This window comes from Hyla sarda, chromosome 1 (genome assembly GCF_029499605.1).
Source record: "Hyla sarda isolate aHylSar1 chromosome 1, aHylSar1.hap1, whole genome shotgun sequence".
In the NCBI taxonomy this organism is placed as follows: Eukaryota; Metazoa; Chordata; class Amphibia; order Anura; family Hylidae; genus Hyla; species Hyla sarda.
Genome location: NC_079189.1, coordinates 32,061,139 through 32,085,292, shown reverse-complemented (window position 1 = coordinate 32,085,292; position 24,154 = coordinate 32,061,139). Strand labels below are relative to the sequence as shown.

The following is a 24,154-nucleotide window of genomic DNA, read 5'->3' as shown; positions in this document are numbered from 1 at the left end:
GAATTAGCAAATATGTTTAACTTTCTGGAGCCAGCTTTTCACTGAAATACCCCTTTAAAATTTAGGGCTAAATTTTTTTTTATCTGGATGTATTCTAGTCATGACATTTTGGAGTCAGGGAATGCTGTTGTCCATCTGTTCATGACAACAGGTTGATCCTGTATTAATAAATCTTGTATTCTGCCCTTCTCAATTCTTAGACGTGAAGATAAATTGGGTCCTTAAACCCCATTAAAAAAGCCGGGTTATCAAACAATGGGGTCAAACCACCTGGCTTTTGTGTAATTTCAAACTTATAATAATATGTGCATAAAATATATATTTTATATGTAAAATACCTTTTGATCTATGTTTTACTATGCTCACTGTTCTGGCAGTTCTCCTGGTGGCTGGGGAAATTTCTTTATGAGCACTATAAACTCTTCTTCCCTTTCTCTTGTCATGAGGTCTGCACAAACATTTTTACATTTGCAAAGCTTTGTACCTAAAGTGCACACTTTATATAACCCTAAAGCAGCAGCGGTGGAACCTATATGATGCAAATACATAAGAAAACAGTTCACAAAATGACCAAGGAGAAATCATTTTGCAAATAAATAATAATTTATCAGATTGTATAGTTTGTCAGTGTGCATAGAAATGCTCCTCTTCTAAAAAGGCTGCAAGCTGTCTGTATCTCGTCTGGATCTCACAGTGGTTCAGCTCAGACTGGTAAAATCTGCAGTCTGCACTGAGGCATTTGAGAGAGCAGAGCAGAGAGATAACCTCACCTCCTCTCAGCAAACAAGTCCAAACTTCTAGTTACTCGGACTAAAAAGACTAGGATAACAGTGTTCATTTGCATTATTAAAGAGGCAGAGACCCCTAGTGGCCGTTTTAATTAATTTTTTTAGAAATGTTTTCACATCTTTAACAATATTTTTTGGGAAATCTTCCCCTATCCCCATTATCTACATTATCATTGCTTGCAAGATGGAAACTAATCTCCCTTCCTATTTTTATAGCATATGGGAAAAAACCTAACCCAAGCTTTCTACTTTCATAGGCCAAATAGAAAAAAAAATTTAAAAAAATGGGACCATACTGTACCCTTGTCTGTCTCTAATTTAACACATTTAGATATTATTCTCATGGAATTTAAAAAACATTGTAGCATGAATTTTGTAGGCAAAGTTTGGTTTTCGTTGTAGGCACCGTATTAAAGTGCTTATTGCTTATAGCACCATCACAGACCAAAAAGATTTGTAAGATTGTTGTTAGAGCGAGAAGAAGAAATATCACCGAAATAATGTAGTAACTGGTTACGTAGGTCTAGAGATGTATGAGACTGTGTGGGATGTGAGGCAAATATGGCCTCAACTTACTAGAATATACCAAAGTACTAATACAAATTCCTGCCTGTAAAACATCATGGACAAAATATGTCCCAAATATCTCAACATGTTTCACTCCAATGACAATAATAGGGTTGATCGGGGGACCTTAGTAAGCAGAATAGTATTAGAAAATCGGATGGTGCAGACAAATATGCCAAATCTCAAATGTAATATCCTACCAAATGGTAAAATAACCTGGTCCACTAGGGGACCACTAACTTAGATGCAGATGGCAAGGTACACTGGGGTAGAAAAAAGACTAATAATTATGATGCTAAAGGGGTACTGTTCCGAATGCTGGAGCTTGTGATGTCATATCCCCGCCCCCTCATGACATCATGCCCCGCCCCCTCAATGCATGTCTGTGGTAGGGGGCGTGGCGGCTGTCACGCGCCTCCCATAGACTTGCATTGAGGGGGTGGGGCATGACATCATGAGGGGCGGGGATATGATGTCATGAGCTTACGGCATCGGCTCCAGCGTTCAGAACAATTTGTTATTTTTTAAGTAATGGGATGTCTCTTCTCTTTCTGTACCATAGTCTATGTGCCCAATCTCCTTTCTGAGTGAAGTCCAGAGTGGCAATATGAAAAGGAATTGCCTTCATGGAACAACCTTTTAATATATGGCCTATGACACATTTCGTGAAACATCCCCTTTCTTAGCAAGTCCCATAATGAGGTCGAGCACCAATAAGAATTTGTCCTACTGCAGTGATATAAAGTTATCCATAGAAAGCACAGACAAAAAAGATCATACAAAACATTTGAAAAGTCTTCAGACCCTATTACTTTGTTCACATTTTGTTATGTTGAGTCACGTGGGGTAAATTCAGCTGATTGGATTGGATCAGATTTGGAAAGACACAGCCCTTTAAATATAATGTCTCACAGCTGACAATGTATATCAGAACAAGAACCAAGACATGAGGTGTAAAGAACTGCCTGCAGAGCTCAGAGACAGGATTGTGTGAGGGTACAGATCTGGAGAAGGAGGAAAAACTTTCTGCTGCACTGAAATGTTCCAAAACCACAGTGGCCTCCGTCATTCTTTAAGGGATGAAGTTTTGAATGAGGACTCCAAACTACCAAACTAATCTGGGGAGAAGGACCTTGGCAAGAGTGGTGAGCAGTAACCCACTGGTCACTCTGGCTGAGCTCCAAATATCCTGTGTGCAGATGGGAGAAACTTCCAGAAGGTCCAAAACCATCACTGCAGCCTCCAAATGTCATGTCTGGAGAAAACCAGTTACTGCTCACCATTTGACTATTTACATAGGGAAGTGTGGTGGTGGCAGCATCATGCTGTGAGGGTGTTTGTCAGTGACTGAAAGATTGCTCAGGGTTGAAGAAAAGCTGAATGGACCAAAGAAAAGGAGATATTCTTACTGAAAACCTGATCCAGACTGAGCCGAAGGTTCATCAGACTATGACCCTAAGCACACAGCCAAGACAACACAGAAGCAGTTTAGGGACAACTCTGTAAATGTCCTTGACTGCCAAAGGGGTTTAAAGATGTATTCCAGCCAAAGACATCTTATCCCCTATCCAAAGGACGGCCGCCACGCCCCCTCCCATAGACATAAACTAAGGGGGCGTGACACCACGTCTCCAGTCCCGGTAAGAAAGAGGTTTCTGAGACTGGAGCAGCAGCCCTGCATGGAATGTGGGTGCTGCACGGAGATCGCGGAGATCGCCCCCCACAATTAGTCATGTTATCTCCTATCCTTTGGATAGGGGATAAGATGTCTTTTGCCGAAATACCCCTTTAAGCTATGTGGTATGCAAGGTATTAAGTGCAGAATAATAGGGGAAACCGGGAAATGTTTTTTTTTTTTTTTTTTTTTTTTTTAGCACAAGGCCGCAACATAACAAAATGTGAGAAAAGTGAAAAAGTTGAAAGATTTTTAAAATGCACTGTAAGTTTAGTGCAATGAAAGACATATCTAGTATTCAACATATAACAAGTATAAATAATAAAAAGAAATACCAAGATATAGGCCTAGTCAAAAAGTTACAGCCTCATTACGCAATTGTGATTCTAAGATATAACTCCTGGATCATTTTCAAAACTTTTCTTTCATTTATTTATGGACGGACTTTCTATAAGTCTATAAGCTGAACCTTGTGTACTCAAGCAGAGTTTGGGATTAGTTGCATGTTTTTTTATTAGACTACACTAAGAATAGGATATGGAGGATAATCTTCAGCTTCGAGGCATATGTACAATCAGTTAGATGTGCTTCCTGAAAGGGGTCGTGTCACCAGCAATAGTTTACATGGTGCCCCCATCGAAACCAAACTGTTTCTGGCAAGTTTGTTGTCTACTCTCACGCCATTTTGGCGATCATATCCTGGACACCAATGTGCTCCTTAGTTGAAGTGTCTGCCACACAAAAAAAGGCTGTCTGTGGTGAGGCTAGGCCTTTAAAGGAGTACTCCACTAGCCAGTGTTCGGAACATTTAGTTCCAAATGCTGTGTGCGCGCTGCGGGGGTTGGTCACGCCCCCTTTTGACGTCAGACAACACCCCCTCAATGCAAGTCTATGGGAGGAAGCAATGCCCCCTCCCATAGACTTGCATTGAGGGGGCATGGTCTGAGGTAACGAGGGGCGTTGCCTACCCCGCAGCGTGCACACAGCGTTCAGAACTAAAGGTTCCGAACGCTGGCCAGTGGAATATCCCTTTAAAATCCCTTACATTGCAATATTGTTGTCTTCAAAATATGTTTTTGCTTCAAGATGTATTAATATTTGTCAAGATAATATGTTCACTAAGCCAGGTATCCATAGAGCTGTCCAAAAATGGAATTATGGAGTTGTCCTTTAAAAATGTAAGAAAGATGACATGATGGTGAGAATCGAGTCTAATATAAATAATTGAAGGGATTTGTGTCTGTAGGGAGCCAATCCTAAGAAAACACAGACATTTCTACAAATTCCAAGGGACAAGTGTTTTAAAACTTGGAACTGTCCCTGAAGATTATTAGTGTTTCATGTTTTACAAGGCAGACCTGTATTTTAAAGAGCAATGCTGGTCAATATTGATATTACCATCTATAGTGCAATACACATTCCCAAATAATACATGAAAAAACATTGATTCTGAGCCAGAGTACTGGCCTTATAAACAAGGCTGAATATCATCTTCAGACAGTACAAAAATATATCTACCATAATACTGCCTCCTATGTACAAGAATATAACTACTATAATACTGCTCCTATGTACAAAAATATATCTACCATAATACTGCCTCCTATGTACATGAAAATAACTATAATAATACTGCCCCTATGTCCACAAATATAACTACAATAATAGGGCCTCTATGTGCAAGAATATAACTACTATAATACTGCCTCCTATGTACAAGAATATATCTACTATAATACTGCTCCTATATACAAGAATATAACTACTATAATACTGCCCCTATATACAAGAATATAACTACTATAATACTGCCTCTATGTGCAAGAATATAACTACTATAATACTGCCTCCTAAGAACAAGAATATAACTACTATAATACTGCTCCTATATACAAGAATATAACTACTAAAATACTGCCTCCTATATACAAGAATATAACTACTATAATACTACCTCCTATGTACAAGAATATAACTACTATAATACTGCTCCTATATACAAGAATATAACTACTATAATACTGCTCCTATATACAAGAATATAACTACTAAAATACTGCCTCCTATATACAAGAATATAACTACTATAATACTGCCTCCTATATACAAGAATAGAACTACTATAATACTGCTCCTATATACAAGAATATAACTACTATAATACTGCCTCCTATGTGCAAGAATATAACTACTATAATACTGCATCCTATGTACAAGAATATAACTACTATAATACTGTCTCCTATATACAAGAATATAACTACTATAATACTGCTCCTATATACAAGAATATAACTACTATAATACTACCTCCTATGTACAAGAATATAACTACTATAATACTGTCTCCTATATACAAGAATATAACTACTATAATACTGCTCCTATATACAAGAATATAACTACTATAATACTACCTCCTATGTACAAGAATATAACTACTATAATACTGCTCCTATATACAAGAATATAACTGCTATAATACTGCCCCTTTGTGTGTATATTATAGGAAATAACTGTACATAACATATTGTTACTGAGAAGTAGTATCCACAATGTGCCTGGGATTGTGTTGCTCTGTGTTGCACATGACCTGCTGTGTTTCGCTGTTCGCAGACCCCATGTGGAGTAGTTGTCACTTGCACTGTTTGGGTAGTGGAGAGGAGGTTGTGGTTGGTCCTTTGATCTTAATCCACAAGCAGCCAAGCAGTTCAGTGAGTTAAATATTTGGAAGAAATATGGAACAAGAACCTTTTCTTGCTTCTTTGTTATGATTGAGCCGAGCCTGAGGAATAAAGGTACAGCCAATGTCAACACCCTGGGGATTGTGTAATATAGATAGGAACAACATGGCATTTTATCACTGACATCTTAGGAGCAACACTGAGGAAACACCATGTATCCATTCATATTACTGGAGACTGAGGCTTCATGTGCTGTCAAAAGGCTCCTGAAGGGCTGTACAAATCTATCTGTCTATCTATCTATCTATCTCCTATCTATCTATCTATCTATCTATCTATCTATCTATCTCATATCTATCTATCTATCTCTCTCATATCTATCTATCTATCTATCTCATATCTATCTATCTATCTCTCTCATATCTATCTATCTATCTATCTATCTATCTATCTATCTATCTATCTCATATCTATCTATCTGTCTATCTATCTCCTATCTCCTATCTATCTATCTATCTATCTATCTATCTCATATGTATCTATCTCATATCTATCTATCTATCTATCTCATATCTATCTATCTATCTCATATCTATATATCTCATATATATCTATCTATCTATCTATCTCATATCTATCTATCTATCTCTCTCATATCTATCTATCTATCTATCTATCTATCTCATATCTATCTATCTGTCTATCTATCTCCTATCTCCTATCTATCTATCTATTTATCTATCTCATATGTATCTATCTCATATCTATCTATCTATCTCATATCTATCTATCTATCTCATATCTATCTATCTCATATCTATCTATCTATCTCATATCTATCTCTTATTTATCTATTTATCTATCTATCGCATATCTATCTTTCTATCTATCTCATATCTATCTATCTCATATCTATCTATCTATATCATATCTATCTCATATCTATCTATCTATCTATCTATCTATCTCATATCTATCTATATATCTCATATCTATCTCATATCTATCTATCTATCTATCTCATATTTATCTATCTCATATCTATCTATCTATCTCATATCTATCTCATATCTATCTATCTATCTAGCTATCTGTCTCATATCTATCTCTTATCTATCTATTTATTTATCTATCTCATATCTATCTATCTATATCATATCTATCTATCTATCTCATATCTATATATCTATCTTTTATCTGTCTCTCTGACAATTTTCCTTGATATATTTATCAGATATACTTTTTCTCTCTCCATAGTTTCTCATATATGTTGATCTAAGATAATGACTGTACATTACATGTGTCTTCTGTAAATTCCCCATTACCATTTCAGAGATACCGTTCCTGTAAGGCCCCTTTACATATATCCGGCAGTGTGTCCCTGTGGCGCTGTAGATAAAGCATCAGGGGGAAACAGATGATACAACTGATCCAATTCATTTGAATGGGACAATTCACTTTCATCCAGCGTCTCCGTATGGACAGCGTATTTCTGACGTGCCCCACAGGCGCTGGTTCGGGGAATGCATATTGCTGAATTCCCCCATCCTGCTGGATTCTCTGAGCCAGATGGCGGATATATGTGAACCCAGCCTAATATAAGCCATCTAATAGACCTAATATTAAAAAACATTGACTAATGAGCTTGTGCTCGTACACAACAGCCAATCTGAACAAACCAAGCTGAAGAGTTAAAGGGTTACTCCGCCCCTAGATATCTTATCCCCTATCCAAAGGATAGGGGATAAGATGTCTTATCACGGGGGTCCCGCCGTTGGGAACCCCCGCGATCTCAGCTGCGGCACCCCAACTTCAAACTTCGCTCCGTGCCAGATGACTGGTGATGCAGGGCGGAGCCTTCAGCGCTGAACCTGACACTCTAAACAAATGCCAAGTGTAGCACAGAGATCGCGGGGGTCCACTGGGGACCCCCGCGATCAGACGTCTTATCCAAGGATAGGGGAGAAGATATCTAGGGGCAGAGTTATTTTTTTATTAAGAGCCGAGGCAAGTGCTCTCTATCACCCAAAGTGCATAAAATGCAAACGCGTCACACAAAAAAAAAACGCGCACAAAGGATGCGGTATATCGCTAAGCCCTTCTCCAACAGGAGCGAGACCCCTAACAAACCTATCCTTCACCTCCGGGCCAAAAGGCACCTGCAAGGATCCAGGTTCGATGCCCCTTTTCGCCGAAGCTACTAAGGGGTCATAAATGCACCTGGCTTCAACCCAGGCATTACCCAAGGTATCAGCCGTATACTGATGGCATCTTGACCAAAGCCAAGATGCCCAGGGGTAGCAGGGAGGGGAGGAACCAAATGGCCACACACACCTCCCCTAGACCGCCAGGAGGTACACCCAGAAGGGCTACCGCACCCTGACAATCTTGTGTACAAACAAAACACAAAGTGGCAGACAAAAATAATAAATAAGTGGATAATTGCAGATATACTGCCCGGTCACCCGGCCGGATCTATAAAAATTACCCTGATCCTAGCCAGAAGGCCAGGATACCAAGGGTGAGTGCCAAAGGTGAAGAGTGTATGGTGCAGTGCGTTCACTCAGTGAGTTTTGGCACCTCAGGGTCACCACTCCCCGAGGCACAAAAGTACCTCGTCTCTATACCCCCCAATCTCATGGCGAGACCTGGAGGAAACAGGTCACATCAGGGCAGCCGTTGAGCTGGTCCTCTGGCACTAGCCCCGAAATGCCCCGCTACACCTGCCCCCTCCATGCATCCTACATCAATGGCAAAGACCAAACCACTGATGAGAACAGATACTACACTTGATCTTAGCCAAAAGGCCGAGAAGCAATCTAAGGGCGTAGTACCCCTTTAAAGTGTACCTGTTGTGTTAAAAGATTTTTAAGAAACCTGTTAAAAAGTGCTGACAAGGTCGTTTTAGGGTTCTCACTGCTGTTGTTGAGAGCCCCCTCCATGGTGCACAGCTATTTCTCTTTTTTACCATTCCAGTAGTATACACACAGTTACTTCCTCCCTTACTCCTCTGGTCAATCAAAGCACAACACAGCACTTTACTCCTCTTTGCTATGTCATGAGATAGTGCTTGTGAAAGGGCACTGAACTGAAGAGGCTAGCACTGATGATCTGCAGTACACTACTATAGATGGCATGTGGGGGGAGAAGGGGTTACTGATTTACTGGCTTTGTGAAGTGCTATGTGAGCAGAAAGGAAGAAACAGAAGTAGCATAGCAAGGAAGTGGCTACACAAAGCACTGGCCTGCTACTGATAATAATGATAAGGAAGCCTTGATTTACCTCTCATGGACAGTGCAGATCTTCTGGTGGAAGATCTTGTACTAATCGTAAGAGTCTATAATAGACTCCAAAGCTGTATTTGTAATTCTTCCAGCTTTAGAGATGAAGTTTCCTACCACTGGACACTGTACAGTAATCTTAATTGCATTAGGGGGGCTCAGCTAATCTTACTAACCAATCAGTCTAGCTCCCCATGAATACATTAGGCATCTAGTATTTATTGAGTTGTGTCTGGATCTACTTATATCTTAAAGGAATACAGATATTGTTCATTGTTCTGTAATAAACCATAGTCAGTAAAGATCTTCTCATTCTTAATTTCAGACAATGAACAATTCTATGCAGTGAGCTACTCCTAGGGGCAACTACAGGAAAATCTGTAGCTCAGTGTTGGGCCCCTTTCACCATGGGCCCTTTAGCAATTGCAAATGTCTGTTTTGAGAACGCTACTGTGAACCTGTCAAATTCTGGCTCTTATATTTTCTGTACCTTGTTACAGTCATCATATCTAGAAGGTATGCGAGTGTGTGGTCCTATATAGGACCATGGTATCTACCATCATTATGCATGGTTTTTGATTCATTGCTATACTATACTATGTCATCTGCATCTTCCTTTTCATATTCATGTTATGTGACCATGGTTTAGACTTATGATATCTTTTACACGTTATTCTGTTCAAGTCCTCTGATGAACCCTGCTATTGTTTTGGCGAGGGAAACACGTTGGAATGTAAAGTTTTTAAAGGTACGCATCAAATCGGATTTATGCTCTATCTAGCTTCCTTGTTTGTACACATATCTTAGGCTGGATTCACATCACGTTTTATGCAATACGGAACCACATACAGCTGGGGGGGAGCTAAAACCGGGTGCTCCTGTATCCCTGCCGCATGCGGCATGTATGTAATGTATTTCAATGAGCGGTCCGGAGTGAAGCGCTGACTCTGGTCGGATCATTTTTGTCCCATATGCGGTTTTCCCACCGGACTTAAACCGTGGTGGATACGGGAGTGCCCGGTTTTAGCCCCCCCCCCAGCCGTCTGAGGTCCCGTATTACATAAAATATGAACCCTTATGCATCTTTTGATGTAATCTGGCAGTGATCTGTCAGAGTAGAGTACTTCTTGCTTGAATATATTTTTTAGCTGTATTTAATAATACAGTGTACAGAGCCCTGCTTGTCCTCAGTGTACAGATCCCTGCTTGTCCTCAGTGTACAGAGCCCTGCTTGTCCTCAGTGTACAGAGCCCTGCTTGTCCTCAGTGCACAGAGCCCTGCTTGTCCTCAGTGTACAGAGCCCTGCTTGTCCTCAGTGTACAGAGCCCTGCTTGTCCTCAGTGTACAGAGCCCTGCTTGTCCTCATTCTACAGAGCCCTGCTTGTCCTCATTCTACAGAGCCTTGCTTGTCCTCAGTGTACAGAGCCCTGCTTGTCCTCAGTGTACAGAGCACTGCTTGTCCTCATTCTACAGAGCCCTGCTTGTCCTCAGTGTACAGAGCCCTGCTTTTCCTCAGTGCACAGAGCCCTGCTTGTCCTCAGTGTACAGAGCCCTGCTTGTCCTCAGTGTACAGAGCCCTGCTTGTCCTCAGTGTACAGAGCCCTGCTTGTCCTCAGTGTACAGAGCCCTGCTTGTCCTCATTCTACAGAGCACTGCTTGTCCTCATTCTACAGAGCCCTGCTTGTCCTCATTCTACAGAGCCCTGCTTGTCCTCAGTTTACAGAGACCTGCTTGTCCTCATTCTACAGAGCCCTTGCTTGTCCTCAGTGTACAGAGCCCTGCTTGTCCTCAGTGTACAGAGCCCTGCTTGTCCTCAGTGTACAGAGCCCTGCTTGTCCTCAGTGTACAGAGCTGCTTGTCCACCCTCACTTCCTGTATTTGGACTCCTCATAGAGACACACAAACAATAGCTGTAGGGACAAAAATATAAAAAATTTTTAACCAATGTATATGACATATATATATATATATATATATATATATATATATATATATATATATATATACACACACACACACACTTTAACTTTTGCTGGAGTTCTCCTTTAATATAATTTATATAATTTGAATAGAATGAGAATAGATACTCAGTGGTACTTTACGTGAAAACTTGGAACCCCTTTAGTTTAATATTTCCTCTGGTGGACCACCTGGACATGTTGTACAGTATGTTATAGATTTCTTTGTATCTTTTAGCAGCACTACAGTTATGTATACCTTTTTAGCTAGTACTCTTTCTTTATAACATTATCCACTAGGGGTCACTGTTTAACATTGTCCCTTTACTGGAGAGGAGGGGTGTTTTGCAGATTCAGTTTGTTTGTATTATTTTGTGGCTTCAGGTGCCCTAATTCCAAGTCTGTTTAAGGGTAGGGTCACACGTGCCGTATTGTGCTGCATATTTGCTGCTGGATGTAATGTTACATATTTGCTGCATGTAAGTTTACTGAGAATGTGAGAGTCATTTACCTCCATGTGTCATTATGTATGTAGTTTAAAAAAAAAAAAAAAACAGTGCCCCACCTGTCCACAGGTTGTGTTTGGTATTGCAGTTCTACTCTATTAAAGGAGTTCTCTCCTGGATTTTTTTTTTAAATCAACACGTACCAGAAAGTTAAACAGATTTGTAAATGACTTCTATTTAAAAATCTTAATCCTTCCAATACTTTTGAGCTCTGTCTGACCACAGTGCTCTCTGCTGACACTTCTGTCCATTTTAGGAACTGTCCAGAGTACAAGCAAATCCCCATAGCAAACCTATCATGCTCTGGACAGTTCCTAAAATGGGCAGAGATGTCAGCAGAGAGCACTGTAGTCAGAAAGGAAGGAAATTCAAAAAGAAAAGAACTTCCTTTGGTTTATACAGCAGCTGATAAGTACAGGAAGGATTAAGATTTTTTAATAGAAGTAATTTACAACTCTGTACAACTTTCTGGCACCAGTTAATTTAAAAAATAATGTTTTCTAGAGGAATACCCCTTTAAAGTGAATGGTAACAACTCAAAAATAATTACCTGTAGAAGTTTTTCCCAATCAGAGTGCCTCCAGTTGTTGCAAAACTACAACTTCCAGCATGCCCGGACAGCCGAAGGCTGTCCGGGCATGCTGGAAGTTGTAGTTTTGCAACAGTTGAAGGCACCCTGTTTAGGAAATTCTGATCTACAGTACAGTGGTCCCTCAAGTTACAATATTAATTGGTTCCGGGACGACCATTGTATGTTGAGACCATAACTCTATGGAAACCTGGTAATTGGTTCTGAAGCCCCCAAAATGTCATCCAAAAATAGGAAAAAATGCAGATTAAAGAAAAATAAGTAGATAACTAATAGCGATAAAGCAAATCCTTATATATAAAAGTAAGAAAGATCTGCTAGGAGTTGTAGTTTTGCAACAGCTGGAGGCACCCTCTTTGGGAAACACTGTTCTATGTAGAGGACAGAAGCTTCTTCAGGGTCCTGTACAGAACATGCAATGTCCTAAAAAAAAGGGAAATGGAGCGGCCCTCACCTGATGCCCAAAGGAGAAGCTAACCCTGGCACAGGTAAAGAGTACAGAACATGTAGTACCTTCCTGTACTGTAGGGGGCGCTACCAGACACCAGTCAGTGCATGCACGTTAGTAATACAGGGGTTCTACCAGTGAAATATCCATTCTGATTGGTCGGTTCTTCCAGCCATTGACACGTTTCGCAGATTCCATAGCATTGTATGCTGAGTTTGGTTTCAAGTTACAATGGTCCAGAAAAGACCATTGTATGTTGAAACTATTGTATGTTGAGGCCATTGTAAGTTGAGGGATCACTGTATATGACCGTTCTAATGTTCTTATTTGTCTTTTTGTTTTTCTCTCTTTTTAGGGTCATTTTTTCCCTCACTGAGACCCTCGGATGCCGTCTTTAAAGTCATCTTCTGGTTGGGATACTTTAATAGCTGCGTCAACCCTATTATATACCCATGTTCCAGCAAGGAATTCAAAAGGGCCTTCATAAGACTGCTGAGATGCCGCTGCCGGAGGAGGCGGCGCCCCCTGTGGAGGGTCTACGACCAGCAATGGAGAACTTCCATGACCAGTTCCAGGAGGGGTTCCGATGCAGAACACCCTACAGACTTCTCCTCCCTAAACTCCTCATTTATTTTCAACCCAGGCGACCACGGGATCGCCACGAGGAGGAAGACCATGGATTTCGCTAACGGTTGGAAACTCATCTCTCCTTTCCGAAGCTCTTCTTCCCAGCTGAAAGAAAAAGTGAACAGCCTTTCTAATAAAATAAGGAACAGCTCGACGAAGAGCAACATTTCGGCGGCCTACAAGAGCGAGGTGGAGTCCATCTCCATGGCCGTCTCCAATGACTTTACGGAACTAGAGTATCAAATGTACGACCTCACAGACTGCTGCGGGCTCCGAGAAACAGATATCTAGATATATATGTGTCTTATATTGTCCTGATTTTATGGCCATTTCTTTTTATGTGAGGGATGGGGGGGTGGGGGGGGATGTCATAGTGATTTTGTGAAAAGAATTTATGGATTGTAAATAAAAATTTTGGTATTAATATAAAAATTTTGAAAAAAAAAAAATTGAATAAGAAAGTGCTTTGACTGTATTAAGTTTTTGCCGTCAATACAAGCGGTTGTTGTTGAAGTATTATACTATATCAGTTATGTTTGGCGCCTGTCATCCTCAAAGTATCTAGGTGGTTGAGCGTCTATGGGAGAGAAGTCTACACCAACACAGGGTGTAGGGTTAAACACAACTGAGTATGGCATTTACTAGGGATCGACCGATATCGTTTTTTTAGGGCCGATAATCGGTGGAGGTTAAGGCCGATAGCCGATAACTTATACCGATATTCCGGTATAAGTTATCGGCTATTTATCCTCCCGCGACACCGCTGCAGATCATTGATTTAAAGCGGGCGCTTTAAATCAATGCACTGCAGTGGCTTTTGCGGTGCCATAGACCGCCGCCGCCACCCGCTTCTCTCCCCCTGCCTGTCCGGGGGTCCTGAGACCTATCACCGCCGCCACGCCGCACCGCGCCTAGGGGTGCCTCCAGCTGTTGCAAAACTACTACTCCCAGCATGCCCAGACAGCCGTTGGCTGTCCGGGCATGCTGGGAGTTGTAGTTTTGCAACAGCTGGATGGCCTACTGTAGGTATAGTATATTATACAGACCCCTGTCCATCCCAGAACCCTGACTCACCTTCCCAGTTGCTGCAAGGACCGTCTGGGAGGGTGGTCCGGGCCATCCATCCTTCCTGTAGTGTCCGGCGGCATTCCGGGTGGAGAGTGAACCGGTCCGGGCTGTCCTTCTTCTCTGGGGGTCCTCTTCTCCTCTCCGGGCAGGCTCTGGCCTAGTAACGCTGCATAGACGCCGCTGCGCAGCGACGCACCTGATGTCACGGCGTAGCGGCGTCTATGCAGCATACTAGGCCGGAGCCTGCCGGGAGTGGAGAAGAGGACCCCCGGAGAAGGACAGCCCGGACCGGTTCACCCTCCACCCGGAATGCCGCCGGACACTACAGGAAGGATAGATGGCCCAGACCACCCCCATTACGGGTAAGTTTAATTTTTTTTATTGACTCGGAGGGTGGGGGAGGCGCCCGACCGGTATAGCGGTATGGGCAAAAATCCATACCGTGGGAGAAAGAAAAAAACGGTATCCAGTTCATAACGGTATATTGCCCAGCACTACGGTGGGGGGTGCGACGCGCCCTGCGGTGGGTCGGGGGGGCGGTCGCGGTGCGGCGGGTCGGGAGGGGGGGGGCGGTCGCAGCGCGGTGGGGGCGGTGCGGGGGGCGGGGCATTATTGGCTTATCGGAAGGTAATTGCCGATACCGATAATGCCCAAAATCGTGATTATCGGCCGATAATATCGGCCATACCGATAATCAGTCGATCCCTAGCATTTACCAATAAAAATACAGATTTGCCCACACCTATTTTTAATTTTTTTAATTTTGTTAAAAAATCTTATTTCTTGTTATACAAATTCAATATAATATTGTGACATAGTAACAAAACTCCATCAAGCTGCAACACACATCACCACCACCAGGCGGACACATATAGACACATATGGCATAAACAACCCCAGACACAGTATAAGGCTGGGTTCCCATTATGTTTTCTGCCATACGGGAGCGCATACGGCAGGGGAGAGCTAAAAACTTGCGCTCCTGTATGTCTTTCTATGCGCTCCCGTATGTAATTAATTTCAATGAGCCGACCGCAGTGAAACGTTCTGTCTGGTTGCCTCATTTTTGCCCCGTATGCACTTTTACAACCGGACCTAAAACCGTGGTTGACCACAGTTTTAGGTGCGGGAAAAAAGCGCATACGGGGCAAAAATGAGCCGACCGGACCAAAAGTTTCACTGTGGTCGGCTCATCGGGAGCACAAGTTTTTAGCTCTCCCCTGCCGTATGCGCTCCCGTATGGGAGAAAACGTAATGGGAACCCAGCCTTATTTTGTTTTCCTTCAAAGCTTCTTGTCTCGCTTAGGCTATGTCAAGCCGAGGAAAAAAAGGTAAGAAAAGACACATATGTATATGTTTGGTACTTTTGTTTTACTGGGTATATTTTTTTTACTTAAGCCACACCCTTTTTTGTATAGCCACACCCACTTTCCAGTAAGATAAACCCTTTATCAAGCACAACTACACACAAAATATTGGGCAAGTAATGTCTGTTTATATTGCACCAGATTTGTGGCATAGTTTTATTTACACCCCAAGAACTATTTCCATCAAGATTTACTATTATTTATCATTAGGAAAACAAGATCAGGCCTATAATAACCAGAGACCAGACCCCTAAAATGAATCATATAAATGCCAGGTCATTTAGACCCAGAAACTATCCTTAACCCCTTAAGGACGCAGCCCTTTTTCACCTTAAGGACTGATCCCTTTTTCGCAATTATGACCACCGTCACTTTACGAATTAATAACGCGAAAATGCTTTTACCGAATATTCTGATTCTGAGATAGTTTTTCCCTGACATATTCTACTTTATTTTGGTGGTAAATTTTTGGCGTTAATTGCATCCTTTTTTGGTGAAAAATCCCAAAATTTCATGAAAATTTTGCAAATTTAGCATTTTTCTAACTTTGAAGCTCTCTAATTGTAACACAATATGTCCACTTTATGTGGGCATCATAAAATGGACATATTTTTGCTTTTTGAAAAAATCAGAGGGCTTCAAAGTAGAGCAGCAATTTTCAAAAATGTCATGAAAATTGCTAAATCTGAAGGGACAGATGTTACAGAACTACAACTCCCAGCATGCCTGGGCAGTCGAGGCATGCTGAGAGTTGTAGTTTGGCAACATCTGGAGGGCTACTGTTTGGGCACCACTGTAACAGTTGCAGTTTGGCCCCCCTAGTGGTTGCCAAAGTAAAGATCGTTTTACTTTCACTTTCAATTACCCCCCCACTGTCGATTCCCTACCTGAGCAAAGATCCAGCAGGCTCCAGCGAAGATCCCCAGTCCCCAGGCATCTTCTCCATCTTTCTCCCAGAACCGCTCGATATCCAGGGGAGGGCAGAACGGGGGGTTAACCCCCTGTCCTGCGCTGCCATTGGTCAGAACTCCGTTCTGACTAATGCCAGGGGATAGGAGGAGATCGCAGCTTTGCGACCTCACTCCTATCCTTTAGGCTGATCGGGGCTGTTGCTGACAGCTCCGATCAGCCCTATTTTCTGTATTGACATGCGATTTTCTCCGATCGCCGACATGGGGGGGTCTCAGGACTCCCCTGGGCGATGTGCCAGGGTGCCTGCTGAATGATTTCAGCAGGCATCCGGCTCCGGTCCCCAACCGGCTAGCGGTGGGGACCAAATTTCCCACGGGCGTATGGATACGCCCTCGGTCCTTAAGGACTCGGAATGCAGGGCGTATCCATACGCCCTGTGTCCTGAAGAGGTTAAACAAATTCAAATGCTAATCTAGAAATCTAGACCCCTTTAGGTGTCCCTGTCATTTGGAAAAACTTGTGATATGCCACAGTGACATGTCAAAATTTTTGATTAGTCAGGGTCTGAGTGTTCAGACCCCATCAATCTGCAGAGATAGCCGGAAAAAGTGTGCAGTTGAGTGATCCTCTCCCCAGCTCCCTTCATTCTCTGTATCGCTGCACAAGACGCGCTTCATAAACGTACCCCACACACTTCTTTATCTAAAGATTGGTAGGGTCTGAATTCAGACCCCAGAGCAGAACCTTTGAAATAATCAGACCCCAGATCAGACCCTAAAATGAATTCAGACCAAGTAAAAGTAAAAAAGAAAAGGGGTTTCCAGGTATTTAACATTGATGGCCTATCTACAGAATAGGTCATCAATGTCTGATTGGCAGAATGTCGACACCCAGCATCCTCACTGATTTGCTCTTATGCAGAGCCGCAACTCCGCTAAATACACAATAAATGGACAGTAGCATTTGGCTCCACTCATTGTGAAGTGGTGACTCTGGGTTATTGCAGTTCAGCTCCCATTGAACCTTGACAATGCCTGAACCTTTCTCTTTTAGAATCTCCCATTGAATATGAATGAATAAACTTTATTTATAACTCGTTTCTATGGGTTGTAACATGGTGCCTTTAGACTTTGTCTAGGTTAAGCCAGATACACAAACTGGTAAATGCAATCGATTTATGTTTTAGTTCCGTCCCTAGTGATGTGACCCCCCCCCCCCCCCCCCCCCCCTAGCCTGAAAGGCCATTTATACAGGATATTGACTAAATTATTTCCTTGTGTTTCTATTCCCATTCAGACCAAGACTGGACATGAAATGACACTATTGATTTTTCTAGTTGTTTCCTGGGCCGTGAAATGAAATTCAGTGACATATGAACTTTAACATTGTCTGTCATGTAACATTGGGCCATGGGACTCAGAGGAGTTGATCTTTATCAAAATATTCTGGATATATTGAGTAGAAACTTCCAGGTCTCGACATTACCATTGTATAAATTACCATCTCAATGGAAAAATACTTTTTGTCAATATTAGTGATGATCAGTCATTTGCATTATTTTAAAGCATTTAAAATGCAAGCTTGAAAAATTGGCTAAATTTGTTTGTGACCGGTTTTCTTCCGCTGCTATAGGCAGACCTCCCCTTATCTAACCAAAGACCATTTTTGGAACAAATTTTTCAGAGGAAACAACCTTTTTTTTTATTATTGTCTATTTTATTTTATTACAAAATTACAGAAAAGAAAAAATATACATATTTAAAACACCAATAAACTTACACCCCCCCCCCCCCCCTCCTATTAGCAGAGCAGGAGGAGAGGAATAAAAAGAGAATAAAGAAGAAAAAAAAGGAAATTAAACAACTGGTCGATTTTGCAAACCATCCAAATATTTTCCCATTTAATTTTAATCAGTTCTCCAACCCTTCCAAATATTTTGATATTTTCTCATCCTTTTAGGAGTAGAGCGAGCCCTTAATTTTTAACACTAAATTTCCCCTCTCTTCAATATTAGGGCACTCCTCAGACAACCACACACGTAACACTAAAAGTCTGGCACAAAATAATAGCTTGGAGAACAATAACCCGTGTCTCCCGAACTCACCCGGCATTCCCAGTACGGCTTCCCCAAACAAAAGAACCAAGTTCATCCCGAACATCTAGGGCAATTGTCCGATTCCTTATATCCAAACAATTTAATCTGTTTAGGAGAAATATAAACCCTATGTATAATCTTTGTTTAAATAAGTTGATCATTACTGTTCACCGAGATATTCCTAACATTTTTAAGCATTTCTTGCCACCTTATTTCATTAGTATCTCCTATTTCGCGTGACCAGCGATTTCTGAGATTGCCATAATACCCTACTGAAACCTCCCGTGTCAAACATTTATAAATATTAACCAGAAATGTTCTCCCTACTATCCCTTTGTGAATCAACTCCATCAAGTGATGTTCCTGTATGTGCACATGAGCTTTATTCTCAGTGGGGGAGATTTATCAAAACCTGTGCAGAGGAAGAGTGGTGCAGTTGCCCATAGCAACCAATCAGATTGCTTCTTTCATTTTCCACAGGCCTCTTTAGAGGCCTGTGGAAAGTGAAAGAAGCAATCTGATTGGTTGCTATGGGCAACTGCACCACTCTTCCTCTGCACAGGTTTTGATAAATCTCCCCCAGTGTTCTTAAATGCATGTGCTGTTTGATAGTACCTAAAATATAGATTTCTATTTATCCCATACAAATTTTGCATATTTTCAAAACTATTTAAACTTCCCCCAACCATTATATGTGAAACATATTTTATCCCGAGACGGGATAAAATATCCACGTCGGGGATTGATTCAAATTCTACAAATTTAGTGTTGTTCCATATTGTAGTTAAAGCCGTACTTCCATTAATTTTTAACAATTTCTTCAACAAAACCCACCCCTTACTCACCATTTTACCGTACGTGAAAGAATAACTTATTTGGCTTCCTTCTAGCCCCTCTAATAATGCTTTACTATCTAAATCAGTTGATATACAATGTGTACCTACTATAGAGTTCATCCCTAAAGTGATAATCCTAGTAATCCTGGCCAGATAGTATAGTTTAAAATTTGGCAGGGCCAACCCACCTTTCCCAGTTGGGGTAAACCACACTTCATATTTCAGCCTGGGACATTTCCTCCCCCATATAAACTTGTTTAAAATTCTGTGCAATCTATTAAACCAGGCCTGTGGAATCCCCACAGGAGAGGCATTAAGATAGAACAGAACCTGGGGCAGTATTATCATTTTGATTAATGATGCACAGGCGGGAATTGATGGAACCAGTATCGACCATATTCCTACGTCATTTCTTATTTCCCATACTAGGGGCTTAAGATTGTACTATATGAATTTCCTTGGGTCCTTTGTAATGGTTACCCCCAAATATTCTAAATCACTTCCTTCCTCAATAATCTTAAATGGAATATCTTCCTCGATGACCATGTACGAAAGAGGAAGAATATAATATTTACCCCAGTTTATGTCCAACCCTGAAAAGGCCTTAATAATTATTGGGGCTGATTTTACCGGATCCTGTACAAACATGAGCAAGTCGTCAGCATAAAGAGAGATACGATTCTACCCATCTTTATGGTTGAACCCCCTAATCCCCTCCAACCCTCTAATCATTACAGCCAATGGTTCGATGTACAAAGCAAAGAGTAAAGGGGATAAAGGGCACCCCTGATGTGTCCCTCTGGACATTTCAAACTACCCAGACCGTGAATTGCCCAGTAAGATACAAGCCTTAGGTGCGTGATAGAGTAACTGAATCCACATAATAAACGTGTCCCCAATCCCAAAATCCTTAAGGTACCTCCACTCCACCCTGTCAAATGCTTTTGTGGTGTCCAGGGACAATATGGAGCAGAGTTCCCCCTCCCCTTTCTGAATACCCACATATGCCTTCCCAATATTTGTAAATAAATTTCTTCAAGGAATAAAGTCTGTCTGGTCCTCTGCTATCAACCCATCTATAACTCTGCTCAATCTTTTAGCCAGAATTTTTGCAAAAAATTTTAACATCTGAGTTCAATAATGAGATTGGTCAAAATGATTCGATTTTAGTGGGGTCCTTATTTTTTTTAAAGGATCAAAACGATGTAGGCCTCCATCATTGATTTTGGGAGACTACCTCCTATACAGGATTCATTAATTAATTCTAACATTATTGGGGCCAGTACATTTGAAAATATTTTAAAAACCCCAAAGTGCAAGCCGTCCGGGCCTGAAGAGGAACTATCTGGGGCAGTCTGGATAGTACTCCTAATCTCTTCCAAAGAGATAGGTGAATTCAAGATCTCAGCCCCTTCTGGTGTAACCCTAGGTAGTCCAAACCATTCTAAAAAAAAAGCTACATTTTCCACTTCCTCAGGCTGATAGTCTGATGTATACAACCTGACAAAGAAATTGGAAAAAAAATTCTCTACCTCTCCTGAGTCATGAGATACAATTCCCTGTTCATTTTGAATAGCGCAGATAGGTTTTCTATTTTCTTGCGCCTTCACTAAACTCGCTAGCGTCTTATAAGGCTTTTCCCCTACAAAGAAGGATTTGTACCCTGCAAAAAATAATTTGTTTTGAGCTTTCCCTGCCTGCCAGTCTTTCAAATTGTCTTGTGCTACTTTTAATTTTGTTAAGTTATCTAAGTTTGAAGGGAACACTCTGCCTCCTCTACCCTCCTATCTCCTGAAACACCCCTTCTTTTTTATAATTTCTCTAAAAAAAAGGCCTCTTAGGAAGACCTCTTAGGAAGACACTGTGGCGTCCCATGCTACAGTGTGGGCAGTGGTGCCCCTATTAATTTCCCAAAAAGATTTAATTTCCTGCATAAAAATCCATCACAATTTAAGATTTTGTGAGGGTTCAGTTTAAATGGGGGAGGGCAAATTATTGGGGGGTACCCTGAGTTAACCCTGATAACTATTGGGGAGTGGTCTAATATAGATCTAGTCTGACACACTATGTCCTTCCAGTATTCCCCAGTATTTTCTGATTCCCCCAAAAAGTCGAACTATAGCAGGTAAAACACTTACGCTCCACATATAACTCCCTCCAAAGGTCCAGCCAACCAACCTCCTCCAAAAACTTAGATAGTGGAGAGCGGCCTTCTACCAGGGCCGGACGACCAATTCTATCTTGTTGTACATTTACTACCATATTAAAATCCCCTGAAACCAGAAGGGGAATATTGGACTTAGCACCAAGAAACTTCAATAGCGCTGCCAAAATTTTGAAATGTAAAAGGCGGTGGGGGGGAGGGATATATATATAAATGCCATAATCATTTCAAGATGGTCAAACTCCCCATGTAAAAAAAAATAGAGCGACCCCTACCGTCAATCAATTTAGCAAATGAACAAAATGAATCGATCTGTGGCTATAAAGCGAAACTTCAGCCGAGTAATTAGAGAAGACAGAGTGGAACTCAGCTCCCGTCCATTTTCTACAGAGCATACCCCTAGTATCTGAAGTGAGATGAGTCTCAAGCAGTGCTACCACAGCCAGGAGATTTCTGGAAATCTGGTCAAAAATGTCACACCTTTTAGTCTTGTCCGACATTCCCCTTACGTTCCATGATATGACCTTAATCATTTAAACACAAAGAAGGAGAAAAAAAAAAGAGGAAATCCCCCCTCCTGCTCTTCAACCCTCCCCTCCTCCCTTCCCCAATCTGAGCCGACTGCATAGCTGGAAAATCTGTGGGTCTCACTGACGCCCTAACTCTATTGCCCCTAAAGGCCAGCCAAAAGTACACAACTGCTGCTGTTCTACACAAATACTGTTTTAAGTGTAGTGGAGAGCATTGTACTCCCCTCATAAGTGCATACCACGTACGTATATCTAAGTGGTGTACCATTTTGTTCCTATTAAAGTCTTAAGGGCCTAGTTACTGTGAAAAGCCAAGCAAAAGTACACACCTGCTGGTGCTGTAGACAAATACTGTTTTAAGCGTAGTGGAGCGTATTGTCCTCCCCTCATATACGCACTAAGTATGTCAGGCAGAGAAGAGCCAGGACATGCACAGAGGAGTGGCAGAGGCCTAAATTCATCAGGTGCCGGCAGAGGTCGCAGCAGACTAGGGGCGAGTGTCAGCAGGAGTCGCAGCGAGAGGCCTGAGCTCCCGATATCAGCTACTAGCAACTCATCTGCCGTCATTGATTGGTTTACACGGTCATCCACTTCATCAAAATTGACATCTGACACCCCCAGTCAACAGTCGGTGAGTTCCTCGGACACAACCCTCAGTTGTCATGGCCCAGGAGCAGTCCCTGTCCTCCCATTGCCTCTTTCCTATGCTGTTCCCTCCCCCACAGAAGTATCTTATCCTATGGGTTCAGCTCCACTAGTTAGTGAGGACGATATACTAGAGGACAGTCAGCAGCTACTGTCCAGCCAAGAAGTGGAGAAGACATCTGCTGCTTCCTCTGCTAGGTGGGCAAGTAGTGATGAGGAGAGTGGCATTGGAGGTGGTGTTGCGAGCATTCAGGCTCCTGAAGCAGACACTGTTGAGGAGCCTGAGGAGGATATCAGTGATGTGCAGACACAACTCGATGATGCTGAAGCCGATCGCACTTGGGAGCTGGGTGCAGAAGGGGCTTCATCATCATCATCATCATCAGGAGAAGAGGGTTGCAGGTTTCCCGGCACAAAATGGTCGCCTTTTTTACACCCACTGAGAGGGAGGACAAACTGACCTACTAGAGACATCCTACGTAGTCAGTTGGCTGATGCCTAACAGGTACATCCTCTCGCAGGTCTGACTCGAGGGGCCCTCTGCGCTCCACTGCCATGGCTGCTGGGGAGGGGTGGGGTGGCAGGAGCAGTACCAGCTCCATCAGCAGTAGCCTGAGTCTACAGTCACTGAGTAGCTTTCTTCACCTGCATAGTGAAGCAACTCATCAGCAGCAGGTAGACCTGGAGCAGGACCTGAACCAGCAGGTGGTGGCATACCTTGACATGACCCTGCCAACACACATTGCAGATCCGCTGGACTTCTGGGCAGCCAAACTTAATTCGTGGCAGCAACTAGCAGAATTTGCCCTGGAAAAGCTGTCCTGCCCGGCCAGTAGTGTGCCATCAGAGCTGGTGTTTAGTGCGGCAGGGGCCATAGTCACCCCAAGGAGAACTCATCTATCCATGAAAAATGTGGAGAGACTGACCTTTGTGAAGATGAATCAGGCATAGATCAGCCAGGATTTCAACCCACCAATGCCTGATGCATCAGAGTAGATTGACCATGGTGCCACCAACACTTCACAAATATGGATAGTGCTAAACATGTTTAAGGTGCTGCTTCCCAGTTACAGGCATTCCTCCGCATCAGACCACAAGTAAATATTGAGGATATGCATTAGCTAAAACGTAACTTTTCTTAGGATAAAATATATGTACCCCATATGTATATTTTGTTTAATCAAACTAAAGGAAAGGTGTGCAAAAAACACCATGTGCCACCTACACCACCAAGTATTGATGTGATGCAAAGACCTCTAAAAGGTGGAAGGGGACATCGTATGGTCCATTGTAACCAGTGGGGGTAAAAACTTTCCCTGTAAAGCCCTACTCTTGCATTAATAATTCCTTTCTTGGCAAGTGTTACTCGCCCTAAAAAGGGCGGCCCCACACAGGCACCTCTCTCTATTTCCA

At 42.1% G+C, this 24,154-nt stretch overlaps 1 protein-coding gene and 1 non-coding gene across 2 annotated transcripts in view; one reads left to right on the top strand and one right to left on the bottom strand.

Moving 5' to 3' along the window:
• The window catches only part of ADRA1D (adrenoceptor alpha 1D), a 148,926-nt gene extending 135,447 nt beyond the window's left edge, over positions 1-13,479 (top strand). The window contains exon 2 of the mRNA XM_056553692.1: positions 12,853-13,479. Within this exon, the coding sequence (XP_056409667.1) occupies positions 12,853-13,415 (563 nt within the window). The 3' untranslated portion in view covers positions 13,416-13,479. The remainder of the gene's footprint in view (positions 1-12,852) is intronic.
• LOC130343259 (U2 spliceosomal RNA) lies at positions 8,348-8,533 on the bottom strand. Its single transcript, XR_008882625.1, has one exon. It is a non-coding gene; the product is annotated as a U2 spliceosomal RNA (small nuclear RNA).
• Positions 13,480-24,154: the final 10,675 nt, after the last annotated feature.